A 22,199-nucleotide genomic window follows, 5' to 3' on the forward strand; every position below is an offset into this window, starting at 1 on the left:
TATGTGATTCCATGTTCAAATCCCCGTTTTTGTCTCTTTTTGAAAATAATTTTAACTGGAAATATGTGCAATACATTTGCTATGTTCACCAAATCAGCAACAAGAGGTTCACAGGTTTGTTCGTGTCATTTTCATTCTTTTAAACGGATGAAACTAGCACGTACATATGAAATAGTGACTGAATTCGAAACGCCCATGAATTCTTTCAGTATCTGAAGTTGGCTGTATATTTTATGAGTAATAAATGTTATTTAATGATGAACTCTGGGTTATCGGTGTGGGTTATGTATTCTATTTTATTTTGCATTGCGTCCACAACATTACATTTTTAAAGGCAATAGTAGCCTACATTTGTTTACAACTCGCAGGATTTCCATGCGTGAATTTACAACCGCACAGAGCGCTGCATCAGCACGAGATTGGAAGTGCGTCAAATCTGTACAGCATTGTTACGTCATCACTGATAAACGTTGAAACTGATGAGAAACCGCGGGAGCAGTTCAGTGATTCTCGCTAGTGCTGGAGGAGCGTGCATTTTGGCAAGGAAATGTACTGATTTTGCAAGGACATGGAGAATAAAGAGTTCAAGGTAGGCATGTTATTTAAGCAATAAGGCCCAAGGGGTTGTGGTATATGGTCAATATACCACGGCTAGGGGCTGTTCTTACGCACGACGCAACCCGAAGTGCTAGGACACAGCCCGTAGCCATGTGGTATATTGGCCATATATCACGAATCCCCGAGGTGCTTTATTGCTATTTATTATAACTGGTTACCAACATAATTAGAGCAGTAAAAAATACACGTTTTGTCATACCCATGGTATACAGTCTGATATACCATGGCTTTCAGCCAATCAGCATTCAGGTCTCTATCCACCCAGTTTATAATTATTTTTAAATCCCCATTTATATTAATTACTGTGGATTAAATATTGTTAAATAAATAAAATTATGTGCTATTCATTCTGTAATATCAAAATACAAAGTCTATGGCCGGGGAGTCATGAGAGTTGGCTAAAGGTACAGTAGAATCTGTTGTGGGTCAAATGGGGGACTAGGGTCAAAGGTTATTATGACACCACCATCACATTTCCGTCCTAAATGGCACCCTGTTCCCTATGTAGGCTAGTGCACTACTTTTGACCAAGATACATACACTGGTTGGCTGACGTCACGAAAAACATGCGTGCTCATCAATGGCCGGAATGCGTGTATCTTGTTATGACTCTAAACCTCAGCTAGCAAGTGCTCATTATGCAAATGTATTTGTTTGCAATTAACATTTAGAGACTAAATATAGTTTACATGTTGTCAACGTTCTAAGCGAACCCTGTCTATTTACCCTGTCTATTTTACCCACAGTTACTTGCCAGTGTTGTTGCTAAACAACCAACCCGTCTATATAGCCCCACAGTGGAGGTGTCATAATACCCATAAAACCTAGCGGTCAAACAGGGAGGGAAATGGTTCCAATCGTTTTTCCACCATTAATTTTTCCCATAGGCGATTTTAGAAACACATAAAACAAGGGCTGTGTTTCATGTGGGTTTACCGTGGTGTGACATTTTTATAAGCATGTAAAGCTCTCATGGACAAGGTGACTTTTAGCAATACATTTGGCTCTATTTACTCTCAGATTCGAAATTTCTAATTAGCATCAAAGTAGACATGCAAAACTACAAATCCCTGCAAGCTCCTAAACGTCATTTCTAGCTGACACCTTTGCTAACAGGTATTGTGTCAATTTAAAACTTGCACTAAACAGTTCACAGAATTGTCCATTTAAAGAAATGTAGCCAATTTATTAATTACTACATTTAGCTAACATTAGATAGTTAGTCAAGAGATTCTTACCTTTGCCTCGATCAGCATGATCATCGTGGCATTTGAAATTCTTTATGATAGCCACATTAACAGCTAATTAGCATTTCATTTTGGGGGGTAAATACAGGCGAATATATTGATAAAAGTCACCTTGTCCTAGAGAGATTTACACAGTTATCAAAATGGTAAGCCTACCTGAAACACAGCCCTTATTTTAAGTGTTTCTAAAATCCACTATGGGAAAAATGTATGGTGGGAAAACGATTGGAACCATTTCCCTGTTTGACTACTAGGTTTTATGGGGATTTTGACTCATTACTGTGGCACTCTATAGGGCTCCGGCCAAAAGAAGTGCACTATATTGGAAATAGGGTGCTATTTCGGACACAAGCATAGATATGATGCATTATGATGTGACCGTAGAAATAGAATCACTAGAAAGGAAAGAGCCTCTGACCATGGCAATTTGACTGGTAAACTGAACTGTACACCTGACATGATGTTCTGGTGATTCTATTTCTATGCATATGATGCATTATGATGTGACAATGAGTGTTGGGTTAAAGGTGCTTTCAAGGCAAGTGATCTTGGTCAAATCATGACTTCCATGGTCTTTAGGTCGGAATGTTGGAGCTCTAAAAAGATGCCAGAGTTTCCTACTTTATTTAATTTAATTTTTTGTCATTTTTTTGTGATATCCAATTGGTAGTTACGATCTAGTCTCATCACTGCAACTTCCCAACGGGCTCGGGAGAGGTAAAGGTCGAGTCAGGAGTCCTCCGAAACATGACACGCCAAGCCGCGCTGCTTCTGACTTGGAAATCCAAGTTGGATGACTGTTGAAAACGATTTTTCCCTGTCGGAGTTAGTTTTTTCCCCCCGGTTGTCTTGAACGCACTGAAGTCGGAAGTCAGAGAGTTCCCAGTTGTTTTCAACACGGCTAAAGGCGACACAGTAGGTGACATCCAAACATGACTTTGTCCTGTCTTTCAGGAGTCAGAGGTCAGTGGGAATGACCTCACCCTCATAGACCTGGATGACCCCATCAATGACGGTGATGTTATGAAGGAAGACAGGTAAGTGATTTACACTAATGACACATTTGTGACTGGTTACAGGATAACATAGGCCTACAAATACAGATTCTGTAGTAGGTCAAAGGTCCTATGGAGAGGTAGGCCCAGAGCCATGTATTTAGAGAGATGGAACATCTATCTGCATTATGTTGCATTTACATCAATATGTATACATTATATGACACAGTATAATCAAAGATATCCATATGAGAGCTGGCTCCCCATGCGCAATATTGACATTTTAAACAATAATATGTAACTGAACATCTATTTTATAATTGACTTATTGGGTAAATGAAAGGCTCAAAGGCGCTAACATGGAGTCCTTTCTAAAAGTTTGCCAAATTCTCTAAATACTGTATATAACTCTGGATAGGCCGAGTCATCTCAGAGTATTGGAACCATATAATTCGAGTGATTCTATTCTAATTCTAGAATGATTCTATTCTACTTCTATGATTCTAATTCTATAATTGGAACACATCCTCACACTCACATTATAGCACATTATAGTGACCTTAGAGAGATTCCTTTTTCTGTATCTAGATCTGATAAAGATCACAGAGAGGTTGAGAGACAGACCACGTTGGAAGAGGCTGTTCTAGAGACAGATATCCAAACTCTGTCACTAGAGGCTGAAGGAGAGATTGAGATGCAGGAGGCTGATCTGAAGACAGATGGCACGTCTCAGTCACAGAAGGTTGAAGGAGAGAGTGAGTTGGACGAGGCCGTTGTCATCCCATCTCAGTCACAGGAGGTATGATGTATTGTGTTTTGTGTTTTAATGACGCATTGAAGATTAAAATGACAAATGAATTTTCAAAGCTTGAGCTAGTAAAGGTCTTCTAATCTAGGAGGCCAAAGGTGAGAGTGAGTTGAATCAGGTTGATCTGAAGACAGCCACATCAACTCTGACACTGGAGGTCGAAGGAGAGAGTGTGATGTAGGAGAGTGATGATCTACAAACAGCCGGGACATCTCAATCCCAGGAGACTGAACGAGTGGCAAAGGTAAATGCTTCCAGATAACAGTGTGTGTGTACATTTCTGTTTGTGCATGCAGACAGTAGTTCGTAAACAGACATTGCATTAACAGTGCTATGGCGAATTTGATTGAATTCCAGCCTAAGTCTGCTTTCTGTCGTCCCCATCAGGCTGCAGTGGTGACCTTCACTAGCGTGACCCGCAAGGCTGCAGCCTCCCAGACCAGCCTCACCCTCAGCAGGGGAAAGAGAAGCTACCCAGACCTACACACCTTTGTGCAGGACATGAAGGATGGGTAAGTTGCTCTTTGGCTTCCCCATGCATCCCCTAGATATGTTCCCTATTAGAGCCTTGGTCAACAATAGTTCAGTATTTGAGGAATAGGGGCCATTTGGGACGCACCCATAAGGACAATTTCAATTGCATACTCCTCACGTCCTCTCTTCTCGCCTCCTTCTCAAAACCCATTGGATGAGAAAGCCCTCCCTTTTGACCTTCTCGTCCAATGGGTTTTGAGAAGGAGGTGATGAGTCTCGGGCAAATACAAGGGACTCAACTGACCAAATGACCAATCAGGGATGTTTGGATGTGGCCTAGTTCCGTAGAGGTCCATCCATAACGTAATCTAAGAGAATAGAGGTAATGTCATGTAGTTTAATTGCGTACCTTTATTTATTTACTTTTCAGCCATTGGAATCTGCTGAGTGAGAATATGCGTGCCGGGGTGAGTTATAGTCACTTCTAAAGTAGTTCATGTTGGTAAGATGGACCAAACATTCCAAACTCTTATTGGTGGAAATCGTGCAGGACCTTTAATTCAGAGGTTCCCAAACTTTTTCACTCAGGCCCCCCTTTCCAGCATTGTGGAACATCCTGAACCACTGCTTTAATTGACTAGCTTGAGTGAACACATGGTGCAGCAGTGCAGCTCCGTTAACAAACTAACTCTGTATGGTCTTTTAACATTTCAGATGAGCAGACATGAGTTTAGTGCCAGGTGCATGGATATCACAAATTGGGTGATGGAGTCTACATCCACTGTGGTCATTCCCGCCCTTGACCTCACCATGCAGATAGAGCTCTCTGATTCGTCAAGCTCTTCTGGATCAGGAAGTAATGAGGCAAGAGAAGTGACCTCTCTTGGCCGCAGCGTCAGATTCAGCTTTAGTGGAGGACCCAGTAGGCGCACCAGTTCTAGAACCACTTGCAGCACACGAACTCCCACCCCTTTCCCCTCCTCTCACAGGTACTTACCCTTATCCCCTCCTCTCATAGGTACCTAACCCTATCCCCTCCTCTCATAGGTACTTATCCTTATCCCCTCCTCTCATAGGTACCTACCCCTATCCCCTCCTCTCATAGGTACCTAACCCTATCCCCTCCTCTCATAGGTACCTAACCCTATCCCCTCCTCTCATAGGTACTTACCCCTATCCCCTCCTCTCATAGGTACTTACCCCTATCCCCTCCTCTCATAGGTACCTAACCCTATCCCCTCCTCTCATAGGTACTTACCCCTATCCCCTCCTCTCATAGGTACCTACCCCTATCCCCTCCTCTCACAGGTACCTACCCCTTTTCCCTCCTCTCACAGGTACCTACCCCTTTTCCCTCTCACAGGTACCTACCCCTTTTCCCTCCTCTCATAGGTACCTACCCCTATCCCCTCCTCTCACAGGTACCTACCCCTTTTCCCTCCTCTCACAGGTACCTACCCCTTTTCCCTCTCACAGGTAGCTACCCCTATCCCCTCCTCTCACAGGTACCTACCCCGATCCCCTCCTCTCACAGCTACCTACCCCTATCCCCTCCTCTCACAGGTACCTACCCCTAGCCCCTCTTTTCACAGGTACCTACCCCTAGCCCCTCCTTTCACAGGTACCTACCCCTATCCCCTCCTCTCACAGGTACTTACCCCTTTCCCCTCCTCTCATAGGTACTTACCCCTTTCCCCTCCTCTTCTTGTAGGTCTTTCTAAAAACATTATTCCCATGTCCCTTGTTATAGGTACAAATATCCATTCCAGATCCACTTAGTGAGAAATACTACTTAGATACTTCCAAATTCTTGGATCATATTTTGTATTTTGTTACCATGTACTATTCATTTCTGTTGTGCCTTCTGCAGGTCCATGACTTCCTTGCTGAGTGAGGATGAAGAGCGATATGTCTCCTCACCTGAGGGTGGTGATAGAGAGATGAGACACAGACCCCACTCAGCACCACTGAGATCTGTGTTTGGAATCTCTGAGGATTCTGTCTTCAACATGGTCCAGAGCGGCCAGTCGCAGAGTGACATCGTACTGTCGTCCAGTTGGAGTAGACGGGAGAAATACAGACCTGTCAAAATACCAACGGACACCAGGTTTATGATGGGTATTGTAGAGTTGGTTATGAACCTTCTCAACTCCAGATTGGCTGAGCTAATGCGAAGTCTCAGTCAGGGAACTCTAGGTCCGCTGTCTGGTAGTATCTCAGCAAGTCAGCAGTTTGCCCAAGAGATGGTAAGCATGGTGTCTGCTAAGATGTATTCCCATGCCATAGAGCATATTGCGCATGGCCACAAGTCTCCCCTTGAGTTAGAGAGGGACCTTGAGGCCATATTGGGTCCTCTGGCTGGACAGGTTATAGTCATCATCATAGATAGCATCTTCAAGGCTAAAGCCAACGGAGGAAACAAGGGGCGAGCGACCAGCCCCTTGACCTATTTTCTCACTGCCATTTCGGCAGAAGTACAAAGCCTAGTTGTTCAGAGATCGGCTAGCAGACCGTCCACCAGACTGTCCAACAACGACCCACTGCTGAACATTTCCAAGTCAAAGGTCTTAAGATCAGTTCTGCTCAAAATGGCAGAACTCTTTGGTCAAGGTCCAAGTGAAACCTGTCTAGTTCCACTAGTCCAGAGTCAGTCCGACAACTCTATTTGCGACTGGACTCTGAATGCAGGCACCATTCATCCAAGTCAATTTCTGTCCAACAACAGAATGACAGAAGTGTCATCCGATGTTGTGGATCTTGTACTTGAGGTTTTTGGGATAACAGGATTTTTGGATAGGAGGAGCCCGTCAAGGCCACAGAGTGCCTGCTCCTACAACTCAGCTAGTGGAGCAATAGATATGAGAGCTCTTGCTGGGGACTTGGTCAGACAGGTGTCTGTCAAACTCAGACCCTTTGTCTCTGAGAGTCAACTCTCCACCATGTCCATGACAGATCTGTCATCATCTATTTCTGACTCCACCTTGAAGCAGTTGTGTTGTAGCTCTGCTGTTGCTGCAGCAACTGTCTGTCAAGCAATCAAAACGGAGCTCGAGAGCCAGAGACCTACCAACCTGTCAGCCAGAGACCTACTATCGTCTCTGGTAGAGACCATTGAGGACATGGATATCTCTGATGTCCTCCAGGGCCCGTCGGCCATTTTGGAGGAGGCTGCTATGATAAAGCACCCAGAGATGTCCACCTCGATAATATACAGGTCTTTGCTTCTCGACTCATCTCTCGCCTCCTCTAACATGGTAACTGAGAGCATTATCTTCAACAGTCCACGCCCATCAGAGGAGAATGTGAGTATTCAGAAGGTGCTCCCTGCTGATAAAGTTGACATCCTCCATGGTCAACCAGTGGAGGAGTATATCATCAAAGCTGAACAATGCATCACTCAGGTCATTCAGGATGCAGCTGTGACATATACTGGCGTGCTGGATAAAACCGACACTTGTGGGAAACTGTCGGAAGTTCTGTCTGTCTGTGTTTCCGCGGAGAATATTGAGGAAGCATCCTCTGATCTATTTGGTGGAATTATTTCCGACCTGCATGAGGTATTTGAGGTCAATAAGGCCTCCATGCGTACGAAATCAGGTCGCAAAATGTTCTGGGTGGAAGTGAGTTCAGGTTCCCAGAAGATTTATACCAAAACCTTGGACAAACTGAGGAAGCTTTTCACCTCTCACCTTCTCACCGAGGGAAAAAATACTCCTGTGCAAATTGAGCTCTATGACACTGGACTACTTGTAACTGAGACCACTGTGGAGGTATCTCCTGTACAGAAGACAGACAGTAATACCTCTTCTATGTCCTCAGCCTCAGCCCACCAGCTCACCCTCGACACCTGCACTAAAGGGGTCATCAAACAGGTGATCTCGGTGCTGAGGTTGGAGACTTCAAAGGAAGACCGCTTCGCTTCCGTTGGGGAGAACACGTCAAATGCGTCCTTCGACTTCAACCAGAAGTTGGACTCGATAATTTTGAAATTGGAGGACCTCAGCATTTCGAGTGACGTGACGTCAGCCGAGATTGCCACGCTCACGCGATCTCGTAGTGCAGCCAGCAGAACCTCTAACATTTCCATCCAGAGCTTTCACAGTGCTGAGTTCCGAGCTAAGGCCACAGAGATTGTGCGTGAGGCCATTCTCAGAGCTGCTAGCGAAGCCAACTGTTTTTTGCCACAGAGCATGCTGCCTAGCATCACCTTCTCACACCATGTGGTTTCTACAACTGAAGATATATTGAAAATGATCATGCAAGACCTTGAAAGTGTATCCCAGTACACAGTGGAGGACGCAGACTCCTTCCCACTAGGAGAGAAAAAGCTGCAGTCCCAACTCAATCCCAGAGGTGTCTTTGACAACTCATTTTTTGCTGCTCAAATCATGTACCACAGAGTAAAGGATAGACTGAACGTCTTTTTGTCTTTTCCACCCGTGTCAGTCACCACAGCCAAAGATGTGCTGGACTTCACCCCTGTGGAGACACTCAGATGTTCGAAGTCCCCTGACACTGCTCCTGTTAAGGACAGGAGCCGCCCTCCGTCTGTGAGAAGTGAGAAGCCATTTTCAAAAGTCAGTTTGACTAAGAGGTTTAAAGCCCTTGTGTCTTCGAGTGGCTCCTCCACAGACCACCATGTAATTGACACATGCAGTGAGGATGTCAGTCTGCCCACCAGGAGTATGTCAGTTGTGAGCGACACCAGTTTGAAGAGAGCCTCTCCTCTCCATGGTTGTGGATTGAGTGGAAGTTGTGACCCTCTTGTGGCTCTACAAGACGGAACAGTGGCATTCAGCCAAGAAGGCTTAGGCAAAACTGCAAAGAAGACACTCAGCTTGATCCTAAATGTGATCAAGTGCAGATTGGCCAACTCTGAGAGTTCATCTGTTGGGCAGAATGCAAGTGAGGAGTGTCTGATAGCCACTAACATGTTAGACTCTCTACTGGAGAGCCTTGACCTGTTGCCTGACATGAGCGCTGCCGATGAGATCACAAGGACAGAATGCCATACCTCTAATGCAATGGACAAGACAGGTTCACAGTCAGCGCTTGTGAGCCAACAAGAAATGAACATATCTGACACCAGTATCATAGTGAAAACTATAATGGACACATTGAAGACAGACGACCCAGAGATGACTTCAGCAGAAGAAAATCTGGATAGGCTTCTGTCAATTGAAGCCCTTCAAGATGCGTCTGGCAACCTGATCGCAAAGGTCCATGGTCTCATTCAGGAGATAACCATAAGCCGCCAGCTTCAATCCATGACTGGCCATAGAAGCCTCTCTCAACCAGCGCTGCCAAATCCAGCACTGAGGAAGCTGTCAAAGGACGATGCGTCAGAGCTCGTTTACAGCTTTGCCCACACTTCTGTTAGCAGACTCCTGGGGCAGTGTTTGGGTAGGCCTATGCCACCCACTGCTGACAGGGTTTTGGATCAGGTCATCAAGTTGATGACAGACATGGTGATGGACAGTCTGACTGATCTGTCCAAGTCTGCAATGGAGGGTGGTAAGTGAAAGTACCTCTTTTCATCTGCATAGGACTTCATTGTAACATGATGCTCAATACATTGCGTTTTATGATGTGAACTTTGCTGGTTGTTTCCAAAATGGGACCTTCTTCCATGTTTAGTGCACTACTTTTGACCAGAGCCAGACCCTATGGGCCCTGTTCAAAAGTAGTGCACTATAAAGGGAAGAGAATGTCTTTTGGAACGCAGTGACTGCTTTCCATTGTTGCGTCCTCTTCTCCCAGTTATTGTACCCAGGTCAGTCACACCAGCTTGCTCTTCTTACTTAGACACCAGCAATGCCGCAAGTGACATCACTCATGGCGTTGTGGCTGACCTTAATGCTACTGAGGAATTCCCTGCCAGGGGCCTTAGCCCGGCTGATGTAAAGGCTGACGGCATGGCCCGCCTTCCCTCTGCCAGAGGGGAAGAGACTAAGAAGAACAGGAAGTGGCGCTTCCTACCCAAAATTGGCACGATTCCAAAGATCAGGATGAAGGTAGGGGGCTCAGTGTTTTGAGATTACCTCTGTAAGGCAGGCCTGAAATGTACCCTACAGATTCACTAAACTAAACCTAATGTCTCTCAGCATTAGAACAATGCTGTTGTCATTGTCTTTAGGAGGTTGAGTGAGGCCGCTGTAATACAATCCTAATACACATGGGAGAGAGTCAATGCCTGTGTCCCAAATTGCACCCTATTCCCTATATAGTGCAATACTTTTGACCAGAGCACTATGGGCCCTTGTCAAAAGTAGTGCCTTACGTAGCCAATAGGGTGCCTTTAGGGATGCATACCATATATTTTACACAGGCTCAGTTGTCCTGATGTGTTTTGTCAACAGCTGTTCAAGACAAAAGGGGAAACGAAGAGCCACCCTGAACAGGATGCGCTGCCTACCAAACGTCTCAGAGAGACTCGTATTTCACAGAGTAAGTGATAAGCATCGATAATGTCATATTGATGTATCACCCTATGGCCAGCTTGTTAAAACGGTGACTACAGATACAGGCGGACAGACAGACGGATAGACAGGCAGACAGACAGACAAACACACACGTTCATTTTCTGATTATGAAATATTCTTATCACAGATGCTGGGTGTGAGGTTCCAGAGGTTCCATCCACTTCCCCACCCAAGGAGGACCTGACAACCACACTGGCCCCTGCTCCCCAGGAGTCCCAGTCCCGTAAACACCCTCTCTTAGTCAGGGTGTTACGAGCTATCTCCAGAGCCGTCTCCAAACCATTCAGAGGAGCTTTTGGGAAGAAGAATTAGCCAAATGCCTGATTTTATTACTATTTTAATCAGAGCCTTTATTTAATAAAACATTACTGCATTGATTTCTGTCTATAGTAGTCTTACTGTTTGTGCAAGATAATGGTAAAGTACTTCAAACCACATAGTCAAACGTATTTATAGTGAAGCACTTCATATATTTTTTATTTTATTTAACGTTCATTTAACTAGGCAAGTCAGTTAAGAACAAATTATTATTTACGATGACGGCCTACCCCGGCCAAACCTGGATGGATAAGATGAACAGAGAACACTTTGTAACACTTTCTATGAAGCCCATATCTATAATGCATACACTCAAGTTTACTTATCATTGGGAAAGGTAGGCCAAACGGCCTTTACTCATCATTGGGAAAGGTAGGCCAAACGACCTTTACTCATCATTGGGAAAGGTAGGCCAAACGGCCTTTACTCATCATTGGGAAAGGTAGGCCAAACGGCCTTTACTTATCATTGGGAAAGGTAGGCCAAACGGCCTTTACTTATCATTGGGAAAGGTAGGCCAAATGGCCTTTACTTATCATTGGGAAAGGTAGGCCAAACGGACTTTACTTATCATTGGGAAAATTGGTAGATTCTCTGGAAAGGAGGTCTTCAGTCCCAAGGTCCCTAGCTTGGAGCGGACTATGGTGTTGAACGCTGGGCGGTAGTCTATGAACAGCATTCTCACATAGTTATTTCCCCTCTTAATTGAGATTGCTTCATCTGTGGATCTGTTGGGGAGATATGCAAATTGGAGTGGGTACAGGGTGTCTGGGATGATTGTGTTGATGTGGTCATGACCAGACTTTCAAAGCACAGATGTGAATGCTACAGACAGGTTACCTTGGAGTTCTTGGGAACACGGACAATGGTAGTCAGCTTGAAATATGTCGGGATTACAGACTGTCCTGTGAGGATCCAAATAGGTCAGATCAGGTTTGCAATGAATGACTTCAACAAGATCCCTTCTTTTTTTAACCTTTATTTAACTAGGCAAGTCAGTTAAGAACAAATTCTTCGTTTCATTGACGGCCTAGGAACAGTAGGTTAACTGCCTTGTTCAGGGGCAGAACGACAGATTTGTACCTTGTCAGCTCGGGGATTCGATCTTGCAACCTTTCGGTTACTAGTCCAACGCTCTAACCACTAGGCTACGCTGCCGCCCCCTCTCACCCACAGAGGGGGGAGGAGGGAACTGGTGGGGGTTAACAACTGACGCCCTTTTGCTTTGTTTCAAGAATACTTTTTCCCGACGAAATTCTAACACGTTCAGAAGCAACTACTGGAATAATATATCTAACATAAAACGTGGGGAATGGTCAGAGGTGATCTAAAGAACACTAATGTTGTTTTGTTAGTTATGTAGTCATTATAAATGTTATAAAGGAAATACTGTAACATGGAAAGTACACCCACTACATATGTGAAGTGTCCCTCCAATGTGTTGTGCATGAAATGGAGAAGAACAACAGTAGAAGACTTGTTGGACGATGACTGTTAAGAATGATGATATGAGAGAGACTTCCGCCAATGGCGAAGCTCTAACAAGACGCATCTGCGTAGTGTCCTCGAACTTTCAAACAGTTTTAAGGCATTTTGACATTGTTAAACTGTTCGTTAATAGTGCGTTGGAAGTTAAAACATTTATTGTATCGCCAAAACAAAATATGCCAAATATGTCAAAGCCTCAGACGAGGCATGGAAAAATGCCCCTCTCTGACAGCCCTTCATCGGCCTCGGCGGATGCTAGCTCGGGAAGAAGCACCAGCATGGTTCAGAATGGAGATGGACAAGGGTATAACAAAAATAAATCCAAGAGACACTTTCTGAACCCCTCAGCAAAATTGATGTACTGGTCGATAAACTCCACGAAGACCATAAAGTCACAAATGGACGAGTGACAAAGTTAGAAAAAGACCATGCTGACCACCAGGCTGCCATCCTGGACGTCCGTGAGGAAGTGGACCAAAAATACAAGAAGTTGGAAGACTCCATCGCTAAACTCGAGGAGAAATTTGATTATTATGAACATTTCCAAAGGCACTCGAATTTGAGACTTCAAGGTTTCCCGGAGGTCGTGGAGGGAAGAGATGCGATCTCCTTTCTACAGGATTCCCAAAATTCTGGATCTACCCCCTCCTGCGCACCCACTGGAGATTGGAGATACTGGAGATACTCGGCCTTGTCTCAGGATAGTAAGTTGGTGGTTGAAGCTATCCCTCTAGTGGTGTGGGGGCTGTGCTTTGGCAAAGTGGGTGGGGTTATATCCTGCCTGTTTGGCCCTGTCCGGGGGTATCGTCGGATGGGGCCACAGTGTTTCCCGACCCCTCCTGTCTCAGCCTCCAGTATTTATGCTGCAGTAGTTTGTGTCGGGGGGCTAGAGTCAGTCTGTTATATCTGGTTTATTTCTCCTGTCTTATCCGGTGTCCTGTGTGAATTTAAGTATGCTCTCTAATTCTCTCTGTTTCTCTCTCTCTCGGAGGAGGACATGCCTCAAGACTACCTGGCCTGATGACTCCTTGCTGTCCCCAGGCCACCTGGCCGTGCTGCTGCTCCAGTCTCAACTGTTCGGCCTGCGGCTATGGAACCCCGACCTGTTCACTGGACGTGCTACCTTGTCCCAGACCTGCTGTTTTCAACTCTCTAGAGACAGCAGAAGCGGTAGAGATACTCTGAATGATCGGCTATGAAAAGCCAACTGACATTTACTCCTGAGGTGCTGACCTGTTTCACCCTCTACAACCACTGTGATTATTATTATCTGACCCTGCTGGTCATCTATGAACATTTGAACATCTTGCCCATGTTCTGTTATAATCTCCACCCGGCACAGCCAGAAGAGGACTGGCCACCCCTCATAGCCTGGTTCCTCTCTAGGTTTCTTCCTAGGTTTTGGCCTTCCTAGGGAGTTTGTCCTAGCTACCGTGCTTCTACACCTGCACTGCTTGCTGTTTGGGGTTTTAGGCTGGGTTTCTGTACAGCACTTTGTGACATCAGTTGATGTAAGAAGGGCTTTATAAATACATTTGATTGATTGACAGTGATGAGCTTTGAGTGCACTATGGTGTTGAACGCTGAGCTGTAGTCAATGAATAGCATTCTCACATAGGTGTTCCTTTTGTCCAGGTGTGAAAGGGCAGTGTGGAGTGCAATAGAGATTGCATCATCTGTGGATCTGTTGGGGCGGTATGCAAATTGGAGTAGGTTTTGGGTTTCTAGGATAATGGTGTTGATGTGAGCCATGACCAGCCTTTCAGAAACACAGACGTGAGTGCTACGGGTCGGTAGCTATTTAGGCAGGTTACCTTAGTCTTCTTGGGCACAGGGACTATGGTGCAATGCTTGAAACATGTTGGTATTACAGACTCAGACAGGGAGAGGTTGAAAATGTCAGTGAAGACGCTTGCCAGTTGGTCAGCGCATGCTCGGGTACACATCCTGGTAATCCGTTTGGCCCTGTGGCCTTGTGAATGTTGACCTGTTTAAAGGTCTTACTCACATCAGCTGCGGAGAATGTGATCACACAGTAGTCCGGAACAGCTGGTGCTCTCATGCATGTTACAGTGTTACTTGCTTCGAAGCGAGCATATAAATAATTTAGCTCGTCTGGTAGGCTCGTGTCACTGGGCTGCTCTCGGCTGTGCTTCCCTTTGTAGTCTGTAATAGTTTGCAAGCCCTGCCACATCCGACCAGCATCGGAGCCGGTGTAGTATGATGTGATCTTTGTCCTGTATTGACGCTTTACCTGGTTGATGGTTCGTCGGAGGGCATAGCGGGATTTCTTATAAGCTTCCAGGTTAGAGTCCCGCTCCTTGAAAGCGGCAGCTCTACCCTTTTAGCTCAGGTCGGATTTTGCCTGTAATCCATGACTTCTGGTTGGGTTATGTACGTATAGTCACTGTGGGGATGACGTCATCGATGCACTTATTGATGAAGCCAGTGACTGATGTGGTGTAATCCTCAATGCCATCGGAAGAATCCCGGAAAATATTCCAGTCTGTGCTAGCAAAACAGTCCTGTAGTTTAGCATCTGCCTCATCTGACCACTTTTTTATTGATCTAGTCACTGGTGCTTCCTGCTTTAATTGTTGCTTGTAAGCAGGAATCCGGAGGATAGAAATATGGTCAGATTAGCCAAATGGAGGGTGAGGGAGAGCTTTGTATGCATCTTTGTGTATGGACTAAAGGTGGTCCAGAGTTTCTTTTCCTCTGGTTGCACATTTAACATGTTGATAGAGAGAGAGACAATACATTCCTGATCAGGTCACTTGGTTAGGAAAAACCCCTGACCCAACACACTGTGTCCCGACACACTGGGTCCCAACCCACTGGCTCCAACCTCCTGGATCCAACCCTCTGGATCCAATCTCCATCTCTTCATTACTTGGTTATGAAAACACACTGGTCCCAACCCCCTGGTCCCAACCCCCTGGTCCCAACCCCCTGGTCCCAACCCCCTGGTCCCAACACACTGGTCCCAACACACTGGTCCCAACACACTGGTCCCAACACACTGGTCCCAACCCCCTGGTCCCAACCCCCTGGTCCCAACCCCCTGGTCCCAACACACTTGTCCCAACCCACTGGTCCCAACCCACTGGTCCCAACCCCCTGGCCCAACCTCCATCTCTTCATTACTTGGTTATGAAACCCCCCTGGTCCCAACCCCCTGACCCCAATCCCCTGGTACCAACCCACTGGTCCCAACCCACTGGTCCCAACACACTTGTCCCAACCCACTGATCTCAACCCCCTGGCCCAACCTCCATCTCTTCATTACTTGAAGGAAATCATTCTCGAACACACTAGAGCTCTGTCTTTTCGTGGAGTTGTAATTGAACAGTGACTACACAGTTGAATGTGGGGAGGTGTATGTATGCATTGACTAAGGTCCAGGAGGTACTTGACCACGCTGATCATGCCGCTGGAGGCTGCAGAGTGGAGAGGGGTGTAGGCCTTCTTGTCTTTACAGGACACCTCTGATCCATGAGAGGCCAGCAGTTTCACCACCTCAATGTGCCCTATGGGGGGGAAAAGAGAGACAAAGAGAGAAACAGAGATGGAGAGAGAGACAGACAGATGGAGAGAGACAGAGAGATAGTCAGAGATATAGAGGGAGAGAGAGGTTAGTTTACAGTGGTACACAGCACCATTAGCAATACCTACATCGTGTTAGTACAATTGAAAACCTACATCTTATCAACATACTTAGTCCATCATTCTGACATAATAACACACTAGAGGTGGACCATACAGCTGAGCTGTGAGGCTAACACACAGCCAATTCATTCACTCACTGGGATAAGGACATTAGTCAGAATGTAAATGATGTGGTCAACTCATTACCCATGTAAGCAGCCCAGTGGATTGCTCGGCGGTCCTTCTTGTCAAAAGCATTAATGTTGGCTCCTCTGGAGAGAAGCAGCATCACCATCTAACAGGAAAAGGAGAGAGAAACAAAACACAGGCTGAGGAAAACTAAAGCAAGATCTGCTAAAATCTGGCGTCAAAGCCTCTCTTGAACAAACTCAAGCATACAACTAGGGCTGTGACGGTCATGGGACTTCCGGTGTCGGTGATTGACGTGTGGTGTGTACACAGTCATCGACATAACTGACAGCCGACGGACGGACGGGGGAAACATTAGCAAAGGAAAACATTAGAGTGTTTAGGCCTAACTGTCTTGCTCATAGCCGTGCGAGTCTCAAGTTAAGGGGAAGCTCATTTTCACCATAAAAAAATATATAAAGCATTCTATGCATCTTCACATTTACAGACTTATGTAAGATAGCTGACTATTGCTAATGTGATTAGTAAATTGGATAGTCATCATTTAGGCTAATAATATAACTCAATCACTGTTCGCAAAATAACGTCTGTTCAATGCAGCGCGTGGTGGACTAAGCCTAGTCTAGGCTATGTCAGATATGGTTCTCTTTACAGGATTTTTTTTTTCCCTTGTTAAAATATTTTTTATCATGCAATTCTACTACACTTTATATGACTATAGAGATTAGCAGAATCTTTTTCAATATGACTTTCAAGTGGCACTGACCCAGGGATAAAGAAAGTGAATATGCACACTCACCGGGGATATAGCCAATGGCAAAAATACTGTTCGCTCAATTAAGTTGAGAATTTTGATAACTAAAAGACAGATTAGTCTTTTCATTGTCTTCTCTTTGAAGCAATAGCCAATTGCTTTCCAAACTATGTTAGCCTGAGATAGTGTTCAGTCTTTCGTGAGATGCACTGTCAGGCTCATGTAAGAAGTCATATTTACACTTGACCACGTCTGTGATCAGTGCAAAAAAAATGGACGTCCTTTAGCTCTGTCCGAACCTCCCCCTTCACCTTGAAAAAGAAAGGTTTGGGAAACCCTGCTTTAACAGGCTAAAACTATTTTAAACCGGTCTTATTTTGAGACTAAGCCTACTCCAGCCTATAAGAACGAGGAGGAATGTCATAAAGTAAGTAGAACCAGATCATGAACTACAGTACTGTAAAGTGACAGATACTGAACAAGGTGCATACGGCTGATGGAAGGAGGCATCTGTTCTTAAATTGCTGGAGCACAGAAAGGATGTGTCCAGAACACATCCTACCTTTCCCAATGATGAGTAAAGACCGCTTGGCCTACCTTTCCCAATGATGAGTAAAGGACGTTTGGCCTACCTTTCCCAATGATGAGTAAAGGACGTTTGGCCTACCTTTCCCAATGATAAGTAAAGACCGTTTGGCCTACCTTTCCCAATGATGAGTAAAGACCGTTTGGCCTACCTTTCCCAATGATAAGTAAAGACCGTTTGGCCTACCTTTCCCAATGATAAGTAAAGACCGTTTGGCCTACCTTTCCCAATGATAAGTAAAGACCGTTTGGCCTACCTTTCCCAATGATGAGTAAAGGACGTTTGGCCTACCTTTCCCAATGATAAGTAAAGGACGTTTGGCCTACCTTTCCCAGTGATGAGTAAAGGCCGTTTGGCCTACCTTTCCCAATGATAAGTAAAGGACGTTTGGCCTACCTTTCCCAATGATGAGTAAAGGCCGTTTGGCCTACCTTTCCCAATGATAAGTAAAGGATGTTTGGCCTACCTTTCCCAATGATAAGTAAAGGCCGTTTGGCCTACCTTTCCCAATGATAAGTAAAGGACGTTTGGCCTACCTTTCCCAATGATGAGTAAAGGCCGTTTGGCCTACCTTTCCCAATGATAAGTAAAGGACGTTTGGCCTACCTTTCCCAATGATGAGTAAACTTGAGTGTATGCATTATAGATATGGGCTTCATAGAAAGTGTTACAAAGTGTTCTCTGTTCATCTTATCCATCCAGGTTCTGCCGGGGTAGGCCGTCATTGTAAATAATAATTTGTTCTTAACTGACTTGCCTAGTTAAATGAAGGATAAATAAAATAAAACATATATGAAGTGCTTCACTATAAATACGTTTGACTATGTGGTTTGAAGTACTTTACCATTATCTTGCACAAACAGTAAGACTACTATAGACAGAAATCAATGCAGTAATGTTTTATTAAATAAAGGCTCTGATTAAAATAGTAATAAAATCAGGCATTTGGCTAATTCTTCTTCCCAAAAGCTCCTCTGAATGGTTTGGAGACGGCTCTGGAGATAGCTCGTAACACCCTGACTAAGAGAGGGCGTTTACGGGACTGGCACTCCTGGGGAGCAGGGGCCAGTGTGGTTGTCAGGTCCTCCTTGGGTGGGGAAGTGGATGGAACCTCTGGAACCTCACACTCAGCATCTGTGATAAGAATATTTCATAATCAGAAAATGAACGTGTGTGTTTGTCTGTCCGTCTGCCTGTCTATCCGTCTGTCTGTCTGCCTGTCTGTCCACCTGTATCTGTAGTCACTGTTTTAACAAGCTGGCCATAGGGTGATACATCAATATGACATTATCGATGCTTATCACTTACTCTGTGAAATATGAGTCTCTCTGAGACGTTTGGTAGGCAGCGCATCCTGTTCAGGGTGGCTCTTCGGTTCCCCTTTTGTCTTGAACAGCTGTTGACAAAACACATCAGGACAACTGAGCCTGTGTAAAATATATGGGATGCATCCCAAAAGGCACCCTATTGGCTACGTAAGGCACTACTTTTGACAAGGGCCCATAGAGCTCTGGTCAAAAGTAGTGCACTATATAGGGAATAGGGTGCCATTTGGGACACAGACATTGACTCTCTCCCGTGTGTATTAGGATTGTATTACAGCGGCCTCACTCAACCTCCTAAAGACAATGACAACAGCATTGTTCTAATGCTGAGAGACAATAGGGGTGTAGTGAATCTGTAGGGTACATTTCAGCCCCAGAGCCCCCTACCTTCATCCTGATCTTTGGAATCTTGCCAATTTTGGGTAGGAAGCGCCACTTCCTGTTCTTCTTAGTCTTTTCCCCTCTGGCAGAGGGAAGGCGGGCCATGCCGTCAGCCTTTACATCAGCCGGGCTAAGGCCCCTGGCAGGGAATTCCTCAGTAGCATTAAGGTCAGCCACAACGCCATGAGTGATGTCACCAGAGGGGAAAAGACTACACATTGCTGGTGTCTAAGTAAGAAGAGCAAGCTGGTGTGACTGACCTGGGTACAATAACTGGGAGAAGAGGACGCAACAATGGAAAGCAGTCACTGCGTTCCAAAAGACATTCTCTTCCCTTTATAGTGCACTACTTTTGAACAGGGCCCATAGGGTCTGGCTCGGGTCAAAAGTAGTGCACTAAACATGGAAGGTGCCATTTTGGACGCATCCAGCAAAGTTCACATCATAAAACGCAATGTATTGAGCATCATGTTACAATGAAGTCCTATGCAGATGAAAATAGGAACTTTCACTTACCACCCTCCATTGCAGACTTGGACAGATCAGTCAGGCTGTCCATCACCATGTTTGTCATCAACTTGATGACCTGATCCAAAACCCTGTCAGCAGTGGGTGGCATAGGCCTACCCAAACACTGCCCCAGGAGTCTGCTAACAGAAGTGTGGGCAAAGCTGTAAACGAGCTCTGACGCATCGTCCTTTGACAGCTTCCTCAGTGCTGGCTTTGGCAGCGCTGGTTGAGAGAGGCTTCTGTGGCCAGTCATGGATTGAAGCTGGCGGCTTATGGTTATCTCCTGAATGAGACCATGGACCTTTGCGATCAGGTTGCCAGACGCATCTTGAAGGGCTTCAATTGACAGAAGCCTATCCAGATTTTCTTCTGCTGAAGTCATCACAAGCGCTGACTGTGAACCTGTCTTGTCCATTGCGTTAGAGGTATGGCATTCTGTCCTTGTGATCTCATCGGCAGCGCTCATGTCAGGCAACAGGTCAAGGCTCTCCAGTAGAGAGTCTAACATATTAGTGGCTATCAGACACTCCTCACTTGCATTCTGCCCAACAGATGAACTCTCAGAGTTGGCCAATCTGCACTTGATCACATTTAGGATCAAGCTGAGCGTCTTCTTTGCAGTTTTGCTAAAGCCTTCTTGGCTGACTGCCACTGTTCCGTCTTGTAGAGCCACAAGAGGTTCACAACTTTCACTCAATCCACTACCATGGAGAGGAGAGGCTCTCTTCAAACTGGTGTCGCTCACAACTGACATACTCCTGGTGGGCAGACTGACATCCTCACTGCATGTGTCAATTACATGGTGGTCTGTGGAGGAGCCACTCGAAGACACAAGGGCTTTAAACCTTTTAGTCAAACTGACTTTTGAAAATGGCTTCTCATTTCTCACAGACGGAGGGCGGCTCCTGTCCTTAACAAGAGCAGTGTCAGGGGACTTCGAGCATCTGAGTGTCTCCACAGGGGTGGAGTCCAGCACATCTTTAGCTGTGGTGACTGACACGGGTGGAAAAGACAAAAAGACGTTCAGTCTATCCTTTACTCTGTGGTACATGATTTGAGCAGCAAAAAATGAGTTGTCAAAGACAACTCTGGGATTGAGTTGGGACTGCAGCTTTTTCTCTCCTAGTGGGAAGAAGTCTGTGTCCTCCACTGTGTACTGGGATACACTTTCAAGGTCTTGCATGACCATATTCAATATATCTTCAGTTGTAGAAACCACATGGTGTGAGAAGGTGATGCTAGGCATGCTCTGTGGCAAAGAACAGTTGGCTTCGCTAGCAGCTCTGAGAATGGCCTCACGCACAATCTGTTTGGCCTTAGCTCGGAACTCAGCACTGTGAAAGCTCTGGATGGAAATGTTAGAGGTTCTGCTGGCTGCACTACGAGATCGCGTGAGCGTGGCAATCTCAGCTGACGCCACGTCACTCGAAATGCTGAGGTCCTCCAATTTCGAAATGATCGTGTCCAACTTCTGGTTGAAGTCGAAGGACGCATTTGACGTGTTCTCCCCAACGGAAGCGAAGCGGTCTTCCTTTGAAGTCTCCAACCTCAGCACCGAGATCACCTGTTTGATGACCCCTTTAGTGCAGGTGTCGAGGGTGAACTGGTGGGCTGAGGCTGAGGACATAGAAGAGGTATTACTGTCTGTCTTCTGTACAGGAGATACCTCCACAGTGGTCTCAGTTACAAGTAGTCCAGTGTCATAGAGCTCAATTTGCACAGGAGTATTTTTTCCCTCAGTGAGAAGGTGAGAGGTGAAAAGCTTCCTCAGTTTGTCCAGGGTTTTGGTATAAATCTTCTGGGAACCTGAACTCACTTCCACCCAGAACATTTTGCGACCTGATTTCGTACGCATGGAGGCCTTATTGACCTCAAATACCTCATGCAGGTCGGAAATAATTCCACCAAATAGATCAGAGGATGCTTCCTCAATATTCTCCGCGGAAACACAGACAGACAGAACTTCCGACAGTTTCCCACAAGTGTCGGTTTTATCCAGCACGCCAGTATATGTCACAGCTGCATCCTGAATAACCTGAGTGATGCATTGTTCAGCTTTGATGATATACTCCTCCACTGGTTGACCATGGAGGATGTCAACTTTATCACAAGGGAGCACCTTCTGAATACTCACATTCTCCTCTGATGGGCGTGGACTGTTGAAGATAATGCTCTCAGTGACCATGTTAGAGGAGGCGAGAGATGAGTCGAGAAGCAAAGACCTGTATATTATCGAGGTGGACATCTCTGGGTGCTTTATCATAGCAGCCTCCTCCAAAATGGCCGACGGGCCCTGGAGGACACCAGAGATATCCATGTCCTCAATGGTCTCTACCAGAGACGATAGTAGGTCTCTGGCTGACAGGTTGGTAGGTCTCTGGCTCTCGAGCTCCGTTTTGATTGCTTGACAGACAG

General features: G+C 45.6%; 1 protein-coding gene across 2 annotated transcripts; it reads right to left on the bottom strand.

Moving 5' to 3' along the window:
* Nucleotides 1-18,452: 18,452 nt before the first annotated feature.
* On the bottom strand, nucleotides 18,453-22,074 carry LOC120041938. 2 transcript variants are annotated; one of them, XR_005475992.1, is made up of 4 exons: nucleotides 19,791-22,074; nucleotides 19,281-19,502; nucleotides 18,877-18,964; nucleotides 18,453-18,702 (listed from the first exon to the last, which is right to left on the bottom strand). XR_005475992.1 is itself a non-coding variant. In XM_038986808.1 (3 exons), exons 1-3 carry the CDS (start codon nucleotides 19,491-19,493, stop codon nucleotides 18,518-18,520), a joined length of 486 nt encoding a protein of 161 aa, XP_038842736.1. In that variant the 5' UTR covers nucleotides 19,494-19,784; the 3' UTR covers nucleotides 18,453-18,517. The 2 variants fall into 2 exon arrangements, 1 of the variants encoding a protein (XP_038842736.1); XM_038986808.1 differs by lacking the exon at nucleotides 19,791-22,074 and having other exon boundaries at nucleotides 19,281-19,784.
* Between the last annotated feature and the right edge of the window lie 125 nt (nucleotides 22,075-22,199).

Source organism: Salvelinus namaycush, unplaced genomic scaffold (genome assembly GCF_016432855.1).
Source record: "Salvelinus namaycush isolate Seneca unplaced genomic scaffold, SaNama_1.0 Scaffold580, whole genome shotgun sequence".
Classification (NCBI taxonomy): domain Eukaryota; kingdom Metazoa; phylum Chordata; class Actinopteri; order Salmoniformes; family Salmonidae; genus Salvelinus; species Salvelinus namaycush.